The sequence below is a fragment of the Fusarium keratoplasticum genome, chromosome 2, assembly GCF_025433545.1.
Source record: "Fusarium keratoplasticum isolate Fu6.1 chromosome 2, whole genome shotgun sequence".
Taxonomy (NCBI): Eukaryota; Fungi; Ascomycota; class Sordariomycetes; order Hypocreales; family Nectriaceae; genus Fusarium; species Fusarium keratoplasticum.
In genome coordinates this window covers 788,098-806,586 of record NC_070530.1, presented here as the reverse complement: position 1 = coordinate 806,586, position 18,489 = coordinate 788,098, and the positions used below count along the sequence as shown (strand labels likewise).

The 18,489-nt window shown below is 53.8% G+C and overlaps 6 protein-coding genes across 6 annotated transcripts; all 6 read right to left on the bottom strand.

Moving 5' to 3' along the window:
- Positions 1–619: 619 nt before the first annotated feature.
- NCS57_00216500 (uncharacterized protein) lies at positions 620–1,822 on the bottom strand (the record flags this gene model as incomplete). The annotated part of the gene is made up of 1 exon (XM_053052200.1): positions 620–1,822. The coding sequence occupies one exon, from the start codon at positions 1,820–1,822 to the stop codon at positions 620–622; it is 1,203 nt and encodes a 400-aa protein (XP_052917446.1).
- Positions 1,823–3,241: 1,419 nt separating this feature from the next.
- Positions 3,242–4,488, bottom strand: NCS57_00216400 (Sterol 24-C-methyltransferase; the record flags this gene model as incomplete). Its single annotated transcript, XM_053052199.1, has 3 exons — positions 3,242–3,820; positions 3,880–4,201; positions 4,250–4,488. The coding sequence occupies 3 exons, from the start codon at positions 4,486–4,488 to the stop codon at positions 3,242–3,244; spliced, it is 1,140 nt and encodes a 379-aa protein (XP_052917445.1).
- Positions 4,489–5,552: 1,064 nt separating this feature from the next.
- Positions 5,553–6,323, bottom strand: NCS57_00216300 (Triosephosphate isomerase; the record flags this gene model as incomplete). Its single annotated transcript, XM_053052198.1, has 1 exon — positions 5,553–6,323. The coding sequence occupies one exon, from the start codon at positions 6,321–6,323 to the stop codon at positions 5,553–5,555; it is 771 nt and encodes a 256-aa protein (XP_052917444.1).
- A 389-nt stretch (positions 6,324–6,712) lies between these two features.
- Positions 6,713–7,842, bottom strand: NCS57_00216200 (uncharacterized protein; the record flags this gene model as incomplete). The annotated part of the gene is made up of 3 exons (XM_053052197.1): positions 6,713–6,888; positions 6,937–7,604; positions 7,649–7,842. The coding sequence occupies 3 exons, from the start codon at positions 7,840–7,842 to the stop codon at positions 6,713–6,715; spliced, it is 1,038 nt and encodes a 345-aa protein (XP_052917443.1).
- Positions 7,843–8,221: 379 nt separating this feature from the next.
- NCS57_00216100 (uncharacterized protein) lies at positions 8,222–9,271 on the bottom strand (the record flags this gene model as incomplete). The annotated part of the gene is made up of 2 exons (XM_053052196.1): positions 8,222–9,133; positions 9,188–9,271. The coding sequence occupies 2 exons, from the start codon at positions 9,269–9,271 to the stop codon at positions 8,222–8,224; spliced, it is 996 nt and encodes a 331-aa protein (XP_052917442.1).
- A 1,133-nt stretch (positions 9,272–10,404) lies between these two features.
- NCS57_00216000 (uncharacterized protein) lies at positions 10,405–11,730 on the bottom strand (the record flags this gene model as incomplete). The annotated part of the gene is made up of 3 exons (XM_053052195.1): positions 10,405–10,407; positions 10,456–11,518; positions 11,573–11,730. 3 exons carry the CDS (start codon positions 11,728–11,730, stop codon positions 10,405–10,407), a joined length of 1,224 nt encoding a protein of 407 aa, XP_052917441.1.
- Positions 11,731–18,489: the final 6,759 nt, after the last annotated feature.

Sequence of the window (18,489 nt, the reverse complement as noted above, 5' to 3'; positions counted from 1 at the left end):
GGCACCGAGTCGGTTCAGAAAGACTATCGCTTGGTACTGCTCGAGAAGATTTGAATGGGGTATATAGGTGGAACACGGGATAAAGTTGAGCAAATCTTTTTGCTTGAACCTCATCGTCCCGGCTGTAGTTCTCTGGCATCGCAATCGCTTGTCTTTGTTGAGCGACCTCCAAGTCGCATGGACTCTCGCTATGATACTGGGCAGGGGTCAGAGCGAAACGCCGCGGGAAATGATGTTGGACTAAAGGATATATAAAGTTCATATCGGCAGATGGTCTGGATATATAAAGTCACAATGGTAAGTGTTCTGGATAGCTTTGTCCAGTACGGCCCAACATGAGGACAACAACCAGTTCTTATAGTCGTGCTTCATCATCGATTAATCAGCCATTCGCAACGACAATTACTTTCTCTCGCAAGTTTGCATTATGTTTCCTCTACAAAGGAATCTCAGTTGCAAAAACAGGGTATATTGTACCAAATCGTAACTATCCAAGTTTGCACCTCAACGCCTGTCCCGTGTATCACCTGCAGCACTCCGACCCTTCCCGTGCAATCATTGGCTCCAGAAAAGAATGTGATAAAAACAGAAAAGCTTTTGTCATGATTAGTTTGCTCCGCTAGTGCTTATGCTCCTCGGCTGTCTCGTTGTGCGCTGATAACTCCGCAGTAAAACCCTGAGGGGCGAGACCGGGGGACGCGTACCCGCTGTGCTGGGAATTCATGCTGTTCCTCTGCGAGTCGGGCACCGACGGGCTCGCCTGCGGGTGAGACCATCTGGGGTCGTAAGAGACCTGCGAGGCGGTCGAGTTGCGGTAGCTGTTGCCAGCAAGGTTGGGGCTCGGCTGAGACTGGTGCAGGCTTGGCGATCGCTGCGGGTGATAATAGTCGCCTGGGAGCTCCATGGGAATGGTCTGCATGGATGTCTTTGGCGGTATCGGGGGCGCGTAGTTGTTGGTGTTCTGGAAAGGTGGCGGAGGCGTCTGCGCCTGGGCCTGTGCTTGCTGCATCTGGTACGGCGACTGGGGATACTGAGAACCGCTTGTGCCCGGGCGCGCGTACTGATATGTCGGTGATGGCTGCGGCTGCTGCTGAGGAGGGTATTGGTAGGGCTGCGAGTACAGAGGAGCAGGACTCAGAGGAGCAGGGCCAGGAGGGAATTGGTTGTCGGCGGCCATGGTTTGCTGTCGCAGAAGCTGGTTGCTCATGGCGTTTGATCGATCGGCAGGGTTGACGGTCTTGAGCTTTCCATCCTCAAACATGCCTTTAAGAATGCCGGCATCAAGCAGCTCTGCCTTCTTGACCATGCGGTTAACCATCTCCACACTGGCCTTTCTCGATTCGGCCTTGACAAAGCCCATCATGGTAATGTTACACTTGAGGTCGACGTCGGTGCGCAGATACAGTCCCTCCTTGGGTGCACCCAACTCCTCAAGGCCAAGCTCGGGCTGCTCCGGAGGTTCAATTCCTGGCTGGTTGCCCTGGACGCGGTAGCGATTCCTCATGTCGACGCCGAGAGGGATATAGATGTGTGACTGCATACCCCAGGGCATATCGTGGAAACAGCCGTTGAAGGTGAGCTTGCCAGAGCCAATCTTGCCCATGCCGGGGATATACTGGATGCGCTCGGTGATCTCGTACCAGGTGCTGTAGTACTCGTCGGCGGCGGCATTGCGAGGTGCGGGAATAGGCTTGTGCGAGATTACGAGGGGGTTGAGGGTGATGATCTCGCTGTGGGAGTGGAGGAGATCGATGGCGAGCTGGCGAGGGATGAAGCCGGGAATCGGCGTGATGATGGTGAGGGTTTCTTTCTTGCGCAGCATGGTGACGTCGGCTGGTGATGTTTTTGAGTGGGTGTTTGTGTTTGGTGTTTCGTTTCGTTTCTGGAGCTGTTTGGCCTTGGCTTCGTCCTCGTTACGTCGCACGTCGTCGATATGTCAGAATATTCCGTCTCTTTCCAAGCTTGATTCGTAACACAAATGATAAGCTATTGTGCGGGTTGCTCGGAGTTGCTGAAGAAGAGAGATTGTCGGTCGCAACGAAGCAAACCCAACTCGCGGGGGGGAGACAAGAAGAGGGTTCAAGCTGATCGCAAGAGGAGGGGGGAGCGTAGGGCATTAAAAATTATCCCCGACCTAGCAGTAGCAAGCATCAGTAGCACGAGCTCTCTCCCAAGGAATAGCGATCGCCAGCCACACGCGCAATCCCCTCCCATCCATGAACGCCAGCGGTTCAAGGGTGGGAGGCGCTAGCAAGCCGCCACGAAGGGGATGATGACGTGAGATGGACCGGTTCCATTCGCCGCGTAGCCCTGTGAAGGCTGATCATTGGGACATTGGAGCTGGTCCCCCTTGTAGGGTTTTCCAATGATCTCGCTGCGATGTGCGACCCGGGTTCGTCATACAACAGGACAAGTCGTCAATGCCATGGACTCAACCCTGACGCCGTAGTCTGGGCATACAAGCATGGGCTGGCCAGTATCACCAGGGCCCATGCTATCGACAAGCATCGGCCACCATCTCCAAGCCCAAAAAGCCAAGACTGCGCCTTGCCTTGCCTCGACGACCGGGATTTGGGGCCCGCTGACAGATCTTCCATTCGCGGCACTTGGTAAGCGGGTGGCATATCTTCCGGGAGCATACGCCTCTCTCTTGTCGGCGACTATGCCAGCGCAGCAAAAGCATTGGGTAACGTCTCCATAGCGGCTTCTCGATCGTTCCCTCCCGGGCCGCTGCTGTTCCGTCCGCATGATTCCATCACAAAACCTTGCCGTGTGATGGTCGGACGCGCGGTCAAGAGAGGCTGGGTGAGATTTGGTTGCGACATTGGAGAGATTTAGCGTCTGGGCAGCCGATTTAACCGTTGGTTAAGGTTTGGGCACGTGGGTACCCTAGATCACACTCAAAAGGACCTCAAAAGGACCTCAAACTGTGCCAGAGCATTGATTCAATTAAATTAGATACAGTAGCAATAAAAGGGAGACAATGTCAATCTCTGCTTGACCGACTTTGCTAATGGATGCCCTCCTTAAACGGCCCTTGTAGTGGTTGCATATGCACCTGCTTGCACTTTGTGTGGTCCCCGCTGATTCCAGAATTCAAAACATGCCGCCTTTTCAGCCTCTTTTTGTTATCTTGTGCATCTACACTGCTTAATGGAATACCAATACTACACAGTCCCTCCAAAGTCAGATGATATCAATTTTACAACCCGTCCAATGAAAATACCCTGCCACAAACTCCTCAAGCTGTGGGCTTCCTTCCAACCATCAAGTACATGGGTGTAAACAACTTCCTTTTACCACCTTCAACCAACGCATCTGCCGCCCTGCCCAAGCTCTCAGCAGTCTTTCTCGTTCCCTTGGGTGCGATCCAGAGACTCTCGAGAGCCCCGATAAAGTTATGCATCACCAGACGACCCCATTTGTTCATCCGAAACACGGTCAACATGTCGGCGAGAGACTGCGCGTATCGCATGTCGCTGTCTAGCGGCCAGTACCAAGGTGCAGGGCCGTCATCGTTGGCAGCAAGGTCCTCGTGCTGCTCAAGTTCAAAGCCCGCCTCCTTGATTGCAGTGAGGCCGTCTGAGATCTTGAACATCTGTGCAATGCCGTCGCCTTGCTCAATGTCGAGCCGGATACGTCGCTGCTCGAGATCATCGTTGTCATACTCTTCCGTCATGAGCCATTCATAAACTCCAAAGACACCACCAGGCTTCAGAACTCGTAGGATCTCGCTGTAGACGTCTTTCAATGAAGGGGCATGCACAGTAGCTTCGATGGCGTAGACGGCGTCGAAAGAGTTGTCGGGGAACGGAATTTTCTGCAAAGTAAACATCCTGGGTAAGTAACTGCGCAGCAGAGAAGCAGAACAAGACTCACCATAAAGTCTCCCTGCACAAATTTGAGTTTATGAGATAGACCCTCCTTGTCTGCATAGACCCTCGCCCGCTCGACTTGATACTCGGTGATATTCAAACCCGTCACGTGGGCCCCCGTGAACTTGACAATCTCACGAGCAGGACCACCGACACCGCAGCCAACGTCAAGGACCTTCATACCCGGCTTTATTCCCATGCTGTGGACCAAGTAGTGCTCGTGGCGAGCTATGGCGCGGTGGAAAGTCTCGCCGTAGGCAAAGCGGCAGAAGTGAAAGCTTTGACTCCATCCGTACTCGTAGAGATCTGTGGCTAGGTTGTAATATCTAAACATTCAGCAGATGGTCATGAATTGGAGAAGTTAAGGAACTCACTGTCTTGTGAGGCTGGCATAGTTGTCAGTTCTCTCCTGTCGAACTGCCTGGACTTCGTCTTCAGCCTTCTTGTTGTCCCAGTACTGAAAGTAGTCGTCAACGGCAGCGGCGTGGGCCTTGTTGTCCTTGTTCATCATGGCACGCATTCCACCCTTGGAGTTCTTTGACTGTCGGTGAAGAACGCTGTCAAAGGCATGGTTCCTCGCCTCATCGTAGGAAATGAGTTCTGCGGTAGACATTGTGACGAGTTGTTGGTTGTGATAATTGGGTTGTTGAATTTGGAGGAATGACGATGAACGGACGAAGAAGAAGATGATTGAGTGAGTGGGAGATGGAGAAACTTTAGTCAAGAACAACCCTCTGTTTATATAGAATTGCTGTGCCCTCGTAGCGGAGGCTGGCTTTGATACTGAACATCGCTTAAGATTGAAAGCTCGCTGACCAACTCCATAACCTCCTGCGGCTCGCTTCGAATATCTGCCTCTCATCCATGTTGTTCTTGATGCAATCCTTTTGCGAAAACGAACAAGAATTACGATAGAGCGTATCGCTCGGTTACGACTATCCGCGGGTTGATCCAAGCTGGTGTTTGGTCAAGATCCCGAATACGAGATCCACAATGAGGCAATCCGAATGCGAAGGGGTCTGAAGTCGAGATAGCCGAGTATGGATCTGGATAGGAAAGATCTAGGATCTTGACCGATGAGATACTTTTCCTCCAATGGTTAGGAAATATCGATCCTTCGATAATGGGCCGCGGGTTTTTCGTAGTTGGTCGGATTGGTAATGATACGGCGGTAAGTCGAGATTGACATGTATAAAGGGCCTGCCCGCACGTAGGCATGAATCTCGCTCACTCATTCATTCGCACTAAGTTTGGCATATTCTTTGATATCCCCAAGACCTGAAATATGGCGAGTCTTTGTCAGTTTCACCGCATTGGGTGATCCGCCTACGTGTGTTGGGAGAATACCAAACATCTCTTCTTCGCCCTTGCCTCAGATTACCATATGGAGACAGAACAGGTAGCAGGGGGTTCATGTTTGGAATAGTTTTAGATGAATTGACTTGGTATAATCAGAGAGCACTACTATGGCGACACAGAAGTTTCAATAGAAACGCTCACGTCTTCAAGGGCCTTTGAGGAGGGTTTAATGGTCTTCTAGCACAGTCATAGATGGCCTCCTATCGTAGAGAAGCGTCTCTTTTCGTCGTAGAAGTAGTTACGATGCTGAAATCTGTTGTTCTACCAGAGCTGACAAGCTTCCACCAGAAAGGGGCTCGAATATCCCCACGACAGCCTTCATCCCCGGGCAACCTCCCGAATCGTCTTGACAAACCTCTCAGGATCATGAGCAAATCTCCCCAAAAACAGCCCATCAACACCATCCTTGAGCTTCTCAAACAACCCAGGTCCCGCACTCCCTCCGTACAAAATCCTCGTAGACCCGCTTCTCTTCTGGATGCTCTCCAGCTTCCGAATCGCAGACGTGACCCCGACGACGTAGTCGGCAGCAGCTGGCTGCGCTGCTCCGATTGCCCAGACTGGCTCGTAGGCAAAGACTACTTCGGCATCTTCCGGGACGGCTGATAGGACGGCTTCGATCTGGGTTTGGCATTGGGTCACGGCTGTGGTGTGGGTTTCGCCCCGGGTTTGCTCGCCGATGCAGACCAGGGGGATCATCCCGTTCCGCGCGGCTGCGGCTGCTTTCTTTGCCGTGATTTCGTCCGTTTCACCAAAGATTCGACGTCTCTCTGCGTGTCCGACCTCGACGAGGCGGGTTCCAACTTCGGCTAGGACTGAAGATGATACCTCGCCTGTGTAGGCGCCGCTGTCCTCCCAGAAGGTATCCTGAGCACCGCACCAGATTTTGTGGTCCTTGACTTGGTTGATGACTGATACGAGTGTGACGTGGTCGGGGATGATGAAGACGTCAATGTCGTTGAGGACTGAAGAGTCGGCAGAGAGGAGTTGCAGGAGCTGATCGACATACTCCCGGGTGCGGGCGGCGGAGAAGTACAGCTTTGTCGAGACGCCGACGATGCGACGATTAGACCGTTGGATGGATGCCATTTTGATTGTGTTATGAGAGACTCCAGCAAGAGATTCAAGTCTTCAATCGGACTCAGGCCTCACTGGTCAATGTCGCCTCAGTGGATGAGGTTTTCGACGGTGATGATAGCCTACTCAAGGACAGCGGCCAATGCTCAGCTCAGACCCAGCTTGTTCAACCAACAATTGACGCTTTGATGATTATATTTGGTCGCACAAGTAGCGAACCGTTGTAGTATTTATTCTCTATTCTACATGGTCATGGGAACATTTTAATCGCTCCTCAATGACATCCGCCCCGCCCCCGTCGGGCTTCCAAGAAAGGAAATCCGGCACCTGCGAATGCGGAGAGTCCATCGCCGGCTATCCTCATCTGTCCGTCCTCAATTGCATACCTACATCTGCAATGCTTAAAAGATGGCCAGCGCATTTGGAGGCGATCCAATTAGCCCCGGCTGGTTCAAAGGCGATGAGGTGATCATGAAAGAGTACCGTTTCGTCTCTTTGCAGTATGCGGCCAGTTTGCTGAGATCCCACAGTTCGCCGATTGACATGCCAAAGAAGCTGAGGCAATATGTATGAAGCACTATTTCGTATTAACGGATGCTCTCAATCACTCAGGCGGCTCACTTACCCAGGTCTTTCATCCCACCGATCGATCCATCAGGCTTCAGAGGAGGAAACGCCTCAAAGCTGCTCGAGTCGGATGCAGCAGCCGAGAAGCGCTTGTTCCAGAGCCATCGTGCAGTCTCCTCGCACCCATGAAGGCCAGACAGTTTGGCGGCGACCATCTTGCCTAAACCTACAGGATCCATCTTGTCGACGACTTCTGTAGCGGCGGTTCTCACGAGGAGGACGTCGCCGGGTCGGAACTCGACACCCTGGTGTGCGGCACAGGCTTCCAGATCCTCCACAGTGATGCGGTTTCCGTCAAAAGGGTGAAACTCGATACCCTTCTCCTCGGCGTAGGAAGCATAGTCGATCAAGACACCTCTTCCGGCGATACATCCACGCGTATGCCAATGATCCAACGTCGGCATGGTGTTCGACGCAGTCGACTCGGTAGACAACGCTTCCTTGTCCGGGTTTGCGCCGTTGTAAGCCAAGCCAGAGTCCTGGTGTTGAAAATGGCACAGGCTGTCCCATTGGCTACTTCCCTGGGTATTAAAGTCGAGCTCATCATCCCACGACTTGCCCTGCTCGAAAGGAAGCTCCGCCAGGCTTTCGGGGATGTACAAGACTCTGTGCTCAGCTGCCTTGCGCCCGGGGATAGCAAGCTTGTTCATGGCATTGATGGGCCAGCTTGGAAAGGTCAGTGCTGTAACAATTGAAGGAACTCTTCTTACTTGAGAGAGATTGAGACTCCGTCCTTGACTTCTAGAGCGGCGTTCTTGACAACCTCTGGAGTCAAGAAGTTGAGTGTTCCAACCATGTCCTTTTTACCGTCTTGGTCAAAGACACCCCAAGCACAGCCTTTGGGCATGCCTTCAACCTTTGGAAGGTCATCATAGTCAGGAACCGAGTTGAGATCGAAAGGCATGATGAGTCGAGTTGCCAAGTCAAGTTCAATGTGCCTCAACCGGTCATGGGGAAAGCGTCCAATTTATCTTGATCGCTGCCTGGGCGGTGAAGCCTGTTGTTAAGGGCAACCCTCGAAAACTGCAGCCTTGAGCATCTTGAAACAGATTGTCCACGATCGATAACGAGTCTTTGACTCGTTTAGGATCCAATTATGAGGCGCAGTTCTGATATTCGTATAGCTTCATTAGGATCCGAATACGTCTGGATCCACTGGCTCTCGTCAGCCACTTTCACTTGGTAGTGTCCACCACACATTGAGACTAGTACTTTGCTTGAACCTGTAGATTTTTGTGTGCAATCATACTATGTAGGTTCATACTATGCATATATACTATTCATTACCTTCTTCCGAGGCCAAACATCTTGACGCTATTCTTCCACGCCGCCTCAGCGACCTCATCAACACTAACACCCTTCAGCCCAGCAACAACAAACGCAACCCTCTCAATCGAGCAGCTCTCATTCCTCTCCTTGATCATGCACTTTGCATCCCACTTATCCTTCTTCTTCGACGCCGGAAGAGCCTTGGCATTGGTGCAGTACCGCTTTACAACTTCCGAGGTCGACTTGAGCTCCCCCCAAGGCGCGTCCGTCTCGATCTGCAGCGAACCCAGTGGGATCTTGGATGCCATTTCTAGACTCTCGGCGTCTTTGAAACTGAAGCCGTTGACGCTCACGTCAAGGCCCATGGAGACGAGCTTCTCCATCTGCGACGTGGAGCCGACGAAGCTGTGGACCAGGCCGCGGCGGGGCAGCTTATCCATGTAGGGTGTCATGATCTCGACAAAGTCGTCGAACGCAGCACGACAGTGTAGAAACAGCGGGAGATCCCACTTATTCTCAACAAAGAGGTCAAGCTGTGCCTTGAAGGCACGTTTCTGCACGTCCTTGGATGCATGAACCTCCCTATCGTAGTCGAGACCCAGCTCCCCAAAGGCAGCAATGTGAACTGGGTCCTGTGCCAGCGCATCCTTGACCTTTTGCTCCAGATCATTGAGGTACGCCTTGCCGCCCTCGTCCAGCTCAGAGGCGTGGTACGGGTGCACACCAATGGTGATGTAGCACTGCGTAGGGCGGGACTTGGCGATGGCCTCATTGTAGGGCACATCAGCGAGGGACATGCCGGTGAGCATGACCTTGCTCACACCAGCCTCCTTGGCCCGTTCCAGGGTGTGAACAAAGTCTGGCTCGTGACATTTCTTTCCGCGGTAGATACCCTTGAATTCATCCGCAGTCGCCGTGACGGCCACCTATAACAATGGTCAATGGGACAGGTAATAATGATTCATAACTCTCGGGCTCACGTCTGCGAAGCGAAGCTCGGTCGTGGGACCCGCGGGGGCGGCTGCGGGGAATGGGGTCAAGTCGACGGTGGGAGAGGAGGACATGGTTTGTACTTTGCATCAAGGTGAATGAATTGGTTCAGTGTGAATGGCTCAAAAGGGGAAGGGAGGGCGTCGTCTTTAAGTTGCTGCGGAATAGAGTTCGCCCGCATACCTTAGCACACGGTCATGAAGATATCATGCTGCATCGACACTCGATAAACTCGATGTAGGCGCACCTAGAAACTTCCTCCGATCCACGACCACACCCAATCAGACGAGAAACCCTATTGTCTTGGCCTCAATTACGTCAGCCGCTCGTAGGTGGAGGTGCTTCACAAGTGCGGAGATATCTCGTCCAAAAGCTTCACTGCTAACGAAGGGCTTGATTCAGTTGTTGCTGCAAAACTCCTCCCTAATCCACAAGCCAAACTCCTCATCGCCACTCGTCAAGAAACAAACCTCTCACACCAAAGACCAGACCAGACCATTCTTGAACCCCCTGACTTTTTTGCTTCCAATATCCCCAAACACTCCAGGTACAATGGTATAACCCCGTACAAACCGTCCTCAACGCGCCATACAAGCTTTGAACAGGAATTCGTAAACATGCCCAAGAGTATCCTCCTCCCTTCTTCGTAACCGCATCTCCCCGAGACGCGTCACGCAAGACGCCTTCAGCCAATGACTAGTTCGCTAAGCCCTCATGATTGGGCCGACTACGAAGAATCATTTATAACCAGACAGAGAGCGGTAAAGACTTGCAACGACGCCATGACAACATCACGCAGTACCATGTTCGCCAGAGTTGAAAACAGTCAGAAGCAGCAAGGAAAAGCAGCGAGTGACCAAAGTAAACGGAAAGAAAGCATAGCAGCAATTAGCTTAAATGAATTTGAACTGATGACAATCCACCGGGAGGGGGACCGAAGATCTCCAACGCCAATCATGATTCAGACCAAGGGAATGGGGTGCGTGGTGTCGTATCGGAAATCCAGAGCTGCCATAAAACTTAAAGAGCCATGATCCCAAGTCAAAGGCAAGATGGGTATCATCGCATTCGCTAGCCACGGCAGGCAGTCTAAATCTGCGAGACACGATGGCTAATGACAAGGCAAGATAATTGAGTCCAAGGAAAAAATAGCGTGGGGCGTTGGTCGTATAAAAGCCCCTTCGTCAACGAGTTGGTCGTGATCAAATTACTGGACACAGGTTAGAGATGCTTCCTTCCACATGTTCCGTGTACTCACCTGGGGAGGACCGGCGGGTCCGGGGGGGCCGGGAGGTCCGGGAGGTCCCTGGGGACCAGGAGCAGGGCCGCCAAAGTGCTGAGGGCCGTAGTTACCGGGACCGTGGCTGGGCATGCCCATGTAGTGGGGAGGGGGAGGGGCAGGACGGTAGGGAGTACCTACGCCAGAGTTGTTCTGCGATCGGCCCCAGCTCAGGCGGACACGGGAGTTGCCAATGGGGTAACCCTGCATCTGGTTGATGGCCATCTCGGCAGCGTGACGGTGGACGAACTGGACGAAACCGCAACCCTTGCCAGGAGGGATCTTGACATACGTGATCTCACCGAAACCCTGGAAGAAGGACCGCAGCTCGTCCTCGGTGACGTAGCCGGAGAGACCACCGACGAAGACGGTGGTGTTGTTGGGGTCAGTGAACTGGTTCATCTGGGTAGCGGGGTTGAAACCGCCGTAGAAGCCCTGGGCTCCGTTCCACATCTGCTGCTGGGGCATAACACCGCCGCCCATCATGGGGCCGTTGTGCTGGCCGTGGCCAAAGCCGTGGTTGCCACGGTTCTTGGGGGTGGCGGTAGAGATGCGCATGGGTCGGTTGCCGCAGTAGACACCCTGCATCTCGACAAGAGCCCGCTGCTGATCGTTCTCGTCGGAGAAGCGGACGAATCCGTAGCCACGGCTCTGACCGGACATGGCATCCGTCATGATCTTGGCGGACTTGCATGAGGGGAAACGGGCCTGGAACAGGGACACCAAAACGTATTCGTTGACTTCAGGGCCGAGGTCGCCAACGAAAATGCTGTACTCGGGGCCACGGTCGTCCCGACGGTCAACGAGTCCACCACCCGAGGCCCAGTTCAGCTTGAACTGACGAGAGCTGTTGGGAACAGGGGTGCCGTTAAGGCCAAGGGCCTTGGTAGCAGCGTCGGGGGACTGGAACTCGACGAAGCAGTAACCAGCGTTGCCGGAGTTCTTGTCACGGATAACCTTAACATTGACGGTTTCACCGGCGGCCGAAAGGAAGACACCCTTGATGAAGTTCTCATCCATCCAGGGCTCGAGCTCTCCCATCCTATTCCTCAGTCAGCCATGTTAACCTTATAAGCCAATTCGTCCTTCAACGTACCAGAGAGTCGTCTTAGGAGGCTCCTGGCCAGCGCCCGGTGGAGGGGCAACGGCTCCCATGTCGGGGTTGGGAGGGGTGCCGTTGGGGAACGACATTTGGTTGGCAGGAGCGCCACCATTGGCCGGGACGCCAGAGAAAGGAGCGTTGAGAGGGTCCATTTCGGGCTGCATAGTATGTTAACCACAGTTGATCAGCAGTCGAGGGTTGACCAAGGAGCTAGTATCCTGCGGCGGTCGGGGAGTCGCGGCCATTGGCTCGTAGTGTGGGCGCGCGACGTACCGATAGTCGAGGGTAGCTCAGTTGGTCGAAGATGCACGTACCGGTGTCGAGAATGCTCAGATGATCAAAGATGCGAGAGCAAAAGGTGCAATTCTGCGGTGGTTAGCACACATGGCTAAACTTTGCGCCTAGAGATTCGACCTACCAGAAGACGTCGCGAAGCTGAGATGAGCAAGGCAACAAAGAAAGGAGGCTAAAACAGGCGAGTTAGCAATCTGTACCAGCCTCGATACTAGAAAGCGCATCAAGCCAGGGTGCTGGCTATGCGAAGTGGTGATGTGGGAGAGAAAAAGCAAGTGGGGAAAAGCGAGGTGGGACAAAGTCAACAGAGCCGACGCTTCGCCGTGTATCCAGAGCCAAAGCCAAAGCCAGAGCCAGAGCAAAGAGAAGGATGCCGAGGATATGTTGGACAGTGCTGACAGTGCCCGCCAGAGGCGCTGGCGCAACAGTGGTTGGTGAATCAGCAACCAGAAAATCATCCCGCCCAGGAAAAATTCCATGTCGGTAGGATCTGGAAAGTCCGCGAGTCGCTGGACCTTGAAAATCCATCGCCAGGTTTGTTGATGTCTTGTCCAGTGGAGGATTCGACCATCAGCTCCTCCTAGGGCCACATTGTCCGATGGCTCGACGGCCTTGGGGATAAGCATCGCAAATCAATAATCACTTACCGTGCGTGATAAAACTCGTACACGTCGTAAACACAAGTCGTAGAAGAGCTAGAAGAGGCCTATCAGCGTTTGCTCTGTCCAGTCGATTGCGAGAACAAAAAGGTGTCAAGAAGCATGCGCATGCAGCGGGAGGGAGGGAAGATGTCGAGTTGGGAGGCGCTCTTGCTGCGACTCGGGAGTGAATCCCTTTAAGTAACTCGGCTCCTGCCTCTTCCACAACATCACCTCGAGCAGCGTGACAACTCCCCAACAATTATGCTGGCGCAGAAGACAGATCTTGAGGCTTAATCTGGGCCACGCTGCATAATGGTTGCTGCCACTCAACACTGATGACTCAGGTACCCGTGATCTCGAACCTTCAAGACAAGAAGGATTCCCACCATCCGGCGCATCAAGGGAGTTAAACCGAAGGGGAAGAGGGGTCTGTCGCTTACCGTCGAGGAATCGAGTGTACCGAAAACGAGCACAACGAAGTCAGTCGCTATATTTGGATCGTAAGACCTTGATCACCAAGTTAGCACAGGTATTGTAACCAGCGACGTCGGCGAGAATCAATCCTCGACTTTGCCACCAAAAGCTTGCCTACCTTCACGCCGAGTCTATTCCCAAAGGGTAGAATCTGCAAATGAAACCGGGATGTGGGAACGAATTGGAAAAAGACTAATGTCCAGACCCAAGACCAAGACTCCGAAAAGTAGTCGTACAGATGTGAATCAAGAGTCTCTCAGACGCCGTCACGCCGGTACTAGCAATGAAATGCTTTCGAGTGATTGAGGTGCAAAACGCGAAATCGTCGTTCTCACACGGGTTGATACGCTTTACCAGAAATTCCAAAGGAATGTGGTAAGATAGCTGCAAACGTTCCCGAAATGAGCTGAACCTGTTGTTGCATGTTAGCACTATGCCCGGGGATTGGTCAAATTGCCGCCGGCCAGGTTGGGCATGGGAAGTGGCTTTGGAGGTGCTGATGGAGGCCGTGATATGGTTCCGGTTTTTGGCTGATAGAGATTGTGCTGACTGGTTCGCCAGGAGCCTCAGGGTCCAGTCCCACCATCCACGGGCAAATGGCATTGCGAGGTTCCGCGACTCCAATTCAACCCGGGTCCTCGAGGGTGCCTTTCAAGGAGGAACCAGGTCGGGACTCATCAGGTAGCGATACTGAGCGCAGGATGCCCAATCTCCAGACTTCCACCAGGAGGAATAACACCGAGCCAAGCGGGGTGGTTGTGAGTTTGCGCCTTTGACGTCCAACAGTATGCTCCGAGCCTGAGCAATGCGCTTGATGCCCATCGTTCCACTATGCTGTTCGGGTCTCAAGGGCCTTCTTTCCAAGCAGTCGACTTCTGGCGCATCCTGGGAGTCCCACGGAGCGGTTCGGCGCATTGGTATTGGTTTCTGGAGAATATGACGATGGCGATGTCGTTTGGCTTGACAAAGGTGCGAGAGTGGTCGTCGCAACGTGCTCAACCATGCGACAGCGGTGCGAATCTCGAGAGTGACGAAGCGAGAATGCGACAAATGGGAGAGGTTGCGCATCTAGCGCGAAGACGGACCGAAGCGCGCGATCGAGGTCGGGATAGGTGTTGCGGGTAGGCGATCACAGTCGAAGTGTGCCCGCGATGTAGCAAAACCAACGCTGAACGCAGTGGGGCGGGGTTGCGATTCATCAAGGTCGATGCCTTGATGGACTCATCAATTCCATAGAAGACTCCAGGCGGTTACGGACTCGGCCGTTGCGATAACGTTCGCATCGTTCGTCATGGCGCGCGTAGTAGGCAAGATGATGCCAGACTCTCTCGGTCTCACAGGCCTCCACCAAACCACCCACAAATGCCAACCACAAGCACACAATACAATGCAGGGAATCGACGGACAAAGGGGCGACGAAGAAAAGCATACTCACTTTTAGGCGCCAACAAAAACAACAGTAACTGTCACAGCCAACTTTCCGAAACACGCGCAAGGGAAGAGCCGTGAAAACCGTGATGAGGACAAAGATGATGGAGGGGAAGGAATCAGAAGGAGAGTCGTGGGATGAGTCGTAATGCGGGAGACGGCAAAGAAAAAAAAGGCAAGAGCTTTTTTTTCTTAACCTTGCCTTGTTTGGGCCTTGGTCTTGGGAACAATCGGGGGCACGCGGGGACGAGGGTAGGGGAAAATTATCGACCAGGGGGTGTGGGCTGCCGTATCCGCCGACAAGGGGATCTTGGATCTTGGAGTGGGCGTGCTAAGGGTGGCACTGAAACACGGCGACGGACGAATGACGCTGTGAAGTCGCTGGGCAAGTGACAGAGCGGCTGCAGGGCGTGCGGTGCGGAACCCAGATGAGATGGATGATGGCAACGGTAGGTTAGGTACTGTAGCGCAGAATAGCGCAGAGCAGCGCACGCAGCGTGGACCTGGGCAAGCAGGCGCAGCAACGGAGACTCCGTAACGCGACCGACGCGGACAAAGCGTTTGGTTTGGCGACCGAGAGCAGCAGCAGTAGACAAGAAGCAATGACACAAGGGACGACGACGGGAATGACGACGGAGACGGCGACAAGCGACGACGACCAAGGATGCGATGCGATGGATTGCTTTTGGAAGCAGCAGATTTTTTACGACAGGTCAGGCAGACAGGCAGGCAGACAAGGCACTGGAGGAGAAAAAGGAAACAGCGCCAGCGACAAGAGAGGGGGCAAGGGCCAGGAAGAGGGCTTTTTGGAGAACGAAACGCACAACATCGAATTACTTTTCCAGTGGAGGGGAAGCCGCCCGAGGAGGAGGCTCACTGCCCTGCCTGGCCTGTGAAGATGGTGGTGGGAGGGCGCAAGATTTGCCCTGGGGGTGGGCGTGTCTCGAGAAAAGTGTGTGTCGCCATGTGGAGAGAATGGAAGGGAGGAGAAGGAGAAGGACAGAGACGAGAGCTGTGGGCCCTGCCCTAGCTGCTTCTCACTCCTCGCCGCACAGTATCGAAACATGGTGCATCCGGCAGCTTCAGTCTCAGCGCGAGAGCCGGCTCCCATGCCATGTCACGGCGAGGGCGATGGTCAGAGAGTGCCGACGAAACATCAGAAACAAGCCCATCCTCATCTCATCGCCAGCGACCCGGGACCGCAGAGCGATCGATGGGGGATCCTGGTCGTTTCTTGACGATGCCGGCACAGTCCATATCAAGTACCGTGGACGGAGCGAGCGACACCAGGTTTGGGGCAGGCTGAGAACGGGTGGGCATCAGCCATGGAAGCTTTTGGTGTGCCTGCTGCGCTGAAAAGGCCTGCCCTGTGGGCTTGAGAAACCAGGGCTATCCCTGACGGCGGGCGTGCCACTATCGCTACAATCCCTTGTCTTGTGCCCAAGTCAAGTCCAGCAAAGTCAAGTCAAGTCAGCGCCGGGCACCGTTTGGACTGACGGGCAGCCAGCCAGCCAGACGCTGAACGCTGGCGCTGGGTGCCGGACGGAGCTGGGCGAGACGAACTAGCTGTACCGTACCCCTGTGAGCGCAGCCCTGCTCGAGGTGGATCATGAAATCATAGGGCATCTGGAGCACTGACGGATGGATTGATTGATCGAGAGCGCAACCCGATCTAGGCAAGGACGCAACCGGCGATAGTCGACCAACGGCAGCGAACTGGCAAGGGCCTGCTCACGACTCGCTTTGTCCAGTTAAAAGGGCCGGCAGCAGCAAGGAGGGCAACTTGCAGCCATGATTTGTCGGATCGACAACACCAACGTGAGGCCTGAATGACATCGAGACAGATGCAACTGGCCTCTTTTCACAGCTGCGGCTCGTAAAGTTGGACCTTGGCAGCAGCGCGGGCGCGTGGAATGACGGGGAGTCTAGGGCGTCTTCCCGTCATTCTCTGGTCAAGTCGCCATTTGCTTGTGCGGACCAAGTGCGGGAATGTGCGCACCCAAAAGGTAGCGACATTGTCTCAGCTCTTCATTTGACTGAGCATTTTCCTGGTCATCGTGGTCAATTCGTTTGCGATTCTTCTTCATCACGGAAAGGGTCCAATGTCCGAGATTGCTGTCTCAACCACAAGATCTCTCCCTGCTTCATTGCGGGCAAGCCTCGTTGTGTCGGACCCTCGTCATTACGACGTGCTACAGGAACAACCAGAGGTCTACAGCTGAGGCGAACAGTTGTGGCCGAGTTCTTTCCAGGTGTGCTACACATCATTGGCAGGACAATCAGCGTTGACCAGGCTATGCTATGCTTAATCAATCGCATTGACCTGGTTCCTCGCCACTCTGTATATCAAGAGGGCCAGTGCTGAACACTCACTCTTCAGACCAAGATATTACCCACAACGCTCTCATGCCTCTCAGGCTCGGCGTGTTGTCAGATAGGTTGCTGGCGAACTGATGGCCCGTCTTGTCTCACTTGGACCCTGCAACTCGAGACAACAGCTTGCGATAACTGTTGGTCAACCAACCGTGCGAGTCTCCCTTCGTTCGCATGCTGAATGCGAACCCCAAAGTACTGTACAGTACAGACGCACTGGTGATAAACCCTCCTTCACAGGGTGTCAACTCAAACTGACAGTGTGGCGTGGACCCAATCCCCATGCCGAAATGCCCTGCTCCCAGCAAGATCTCGGTACGCCGCTCATCGGCGCCAAGGCAAACGTGGAGGAAGACGACGTGCGGTGCACCAGGGTTCAACCATCCTCGTGATAGTTCATTTTTTGCCTCCCACCAACACACACAGGAATTGGTCACTTTCCAGACCCTGTTGATTGCCCGCTTCCACGCCCGCCATTCGATCAAGCAAAGACTCCCGGGGCCACCGTTGCAACAACATTGGTTCCTCCACCGGTCTGGATTTGGGACCGTCGTCTACCGAAGCGTGCCACTGCAGCACGCCGCCTCTATCGCCAGCTGAGCAGTCGGCAAATGGGAGGTTTTTCCAGGGCTCTGGACATTGTTGGTGGATCACTTTACGCATGAGAGATTATTTCTTACATCCACCTGCGGCTGGGACGTCCCTCTGCACCGCACCCTCTGGCACAGCCAAAGCGACGACATCTTTCGAGCTCGCGGGTCAAGGTCCGGCTTCTCGCTGTGTCCAATGAGGTCGATGATGCTTATGCGCACAAGACGGCGCAGGGCGTTGCCAAATTAGAACGATTGCATAGCAATTTGCGGCCTGCGATAACTTGTCATTGTCATGGCACCAAGCACAGTGGAATATCGAGCTTGAGTTTGTCCAGAGTCAATGCAGTTTCTCGGCTTCATTACAACAGAGCACTACGGCCACTGCTTTGATAGAGACAGGCGCCCTGACTACCAGCTCCCCAAGCTTTTGGGCTTCGGGTTCCTGTTCTCTAGCTGCATCCCGCATCCGTCAGGACCAGGGCCCTGGATACTGCTTGCAGATCGGCCAGTCCCTTGCAACGCTTCAGCTGGTCGTCAACCTCGGCCGCAGACCGATATGACGAATCGCAGGGCATGCAAAACGGGTCGCAATTTTGATTATCCAGCTCACACACAACCGCATTGACAAAGGCCAGAAGTACAGTCAACTCAACGACTCCAAAACCGCGAGCTGTCTGGCCATCGCGGAGACATGGGACTGGTCAGACTGAACACAGTAGCGTGAAGCCGATGTGATTTTTAGCCATCCATGACACAACACTCGCATCATATCTGACAGGCCTTGTTAGCAAACATCTCCATGCTGCGCCAAGCGGGCGTGCCTTTATCGGTGCGGGGCGCCGTCAAGGGAAAAGCTACCACGCTGTCATCCATGTCGTCTCTGCCCTCGCAAAAGACGTCGTTGGCTCCTCTTGTATCAAAGTGCGACAATGGAATTCGAGGACTGTCGAGGGCATCAAAGAAAACAGCGGGATGTTCCCCCGTCAAGAGACAAGTTACTATTACCGTCTCGGATTGAGGTCCCCTTTTCGCCTGCCCGTCCTGCTATCTCGTCAACCGAAACAGACGAGCACTGCCCCCGGTGCGATTACGAAGCGTTTGCATTCCC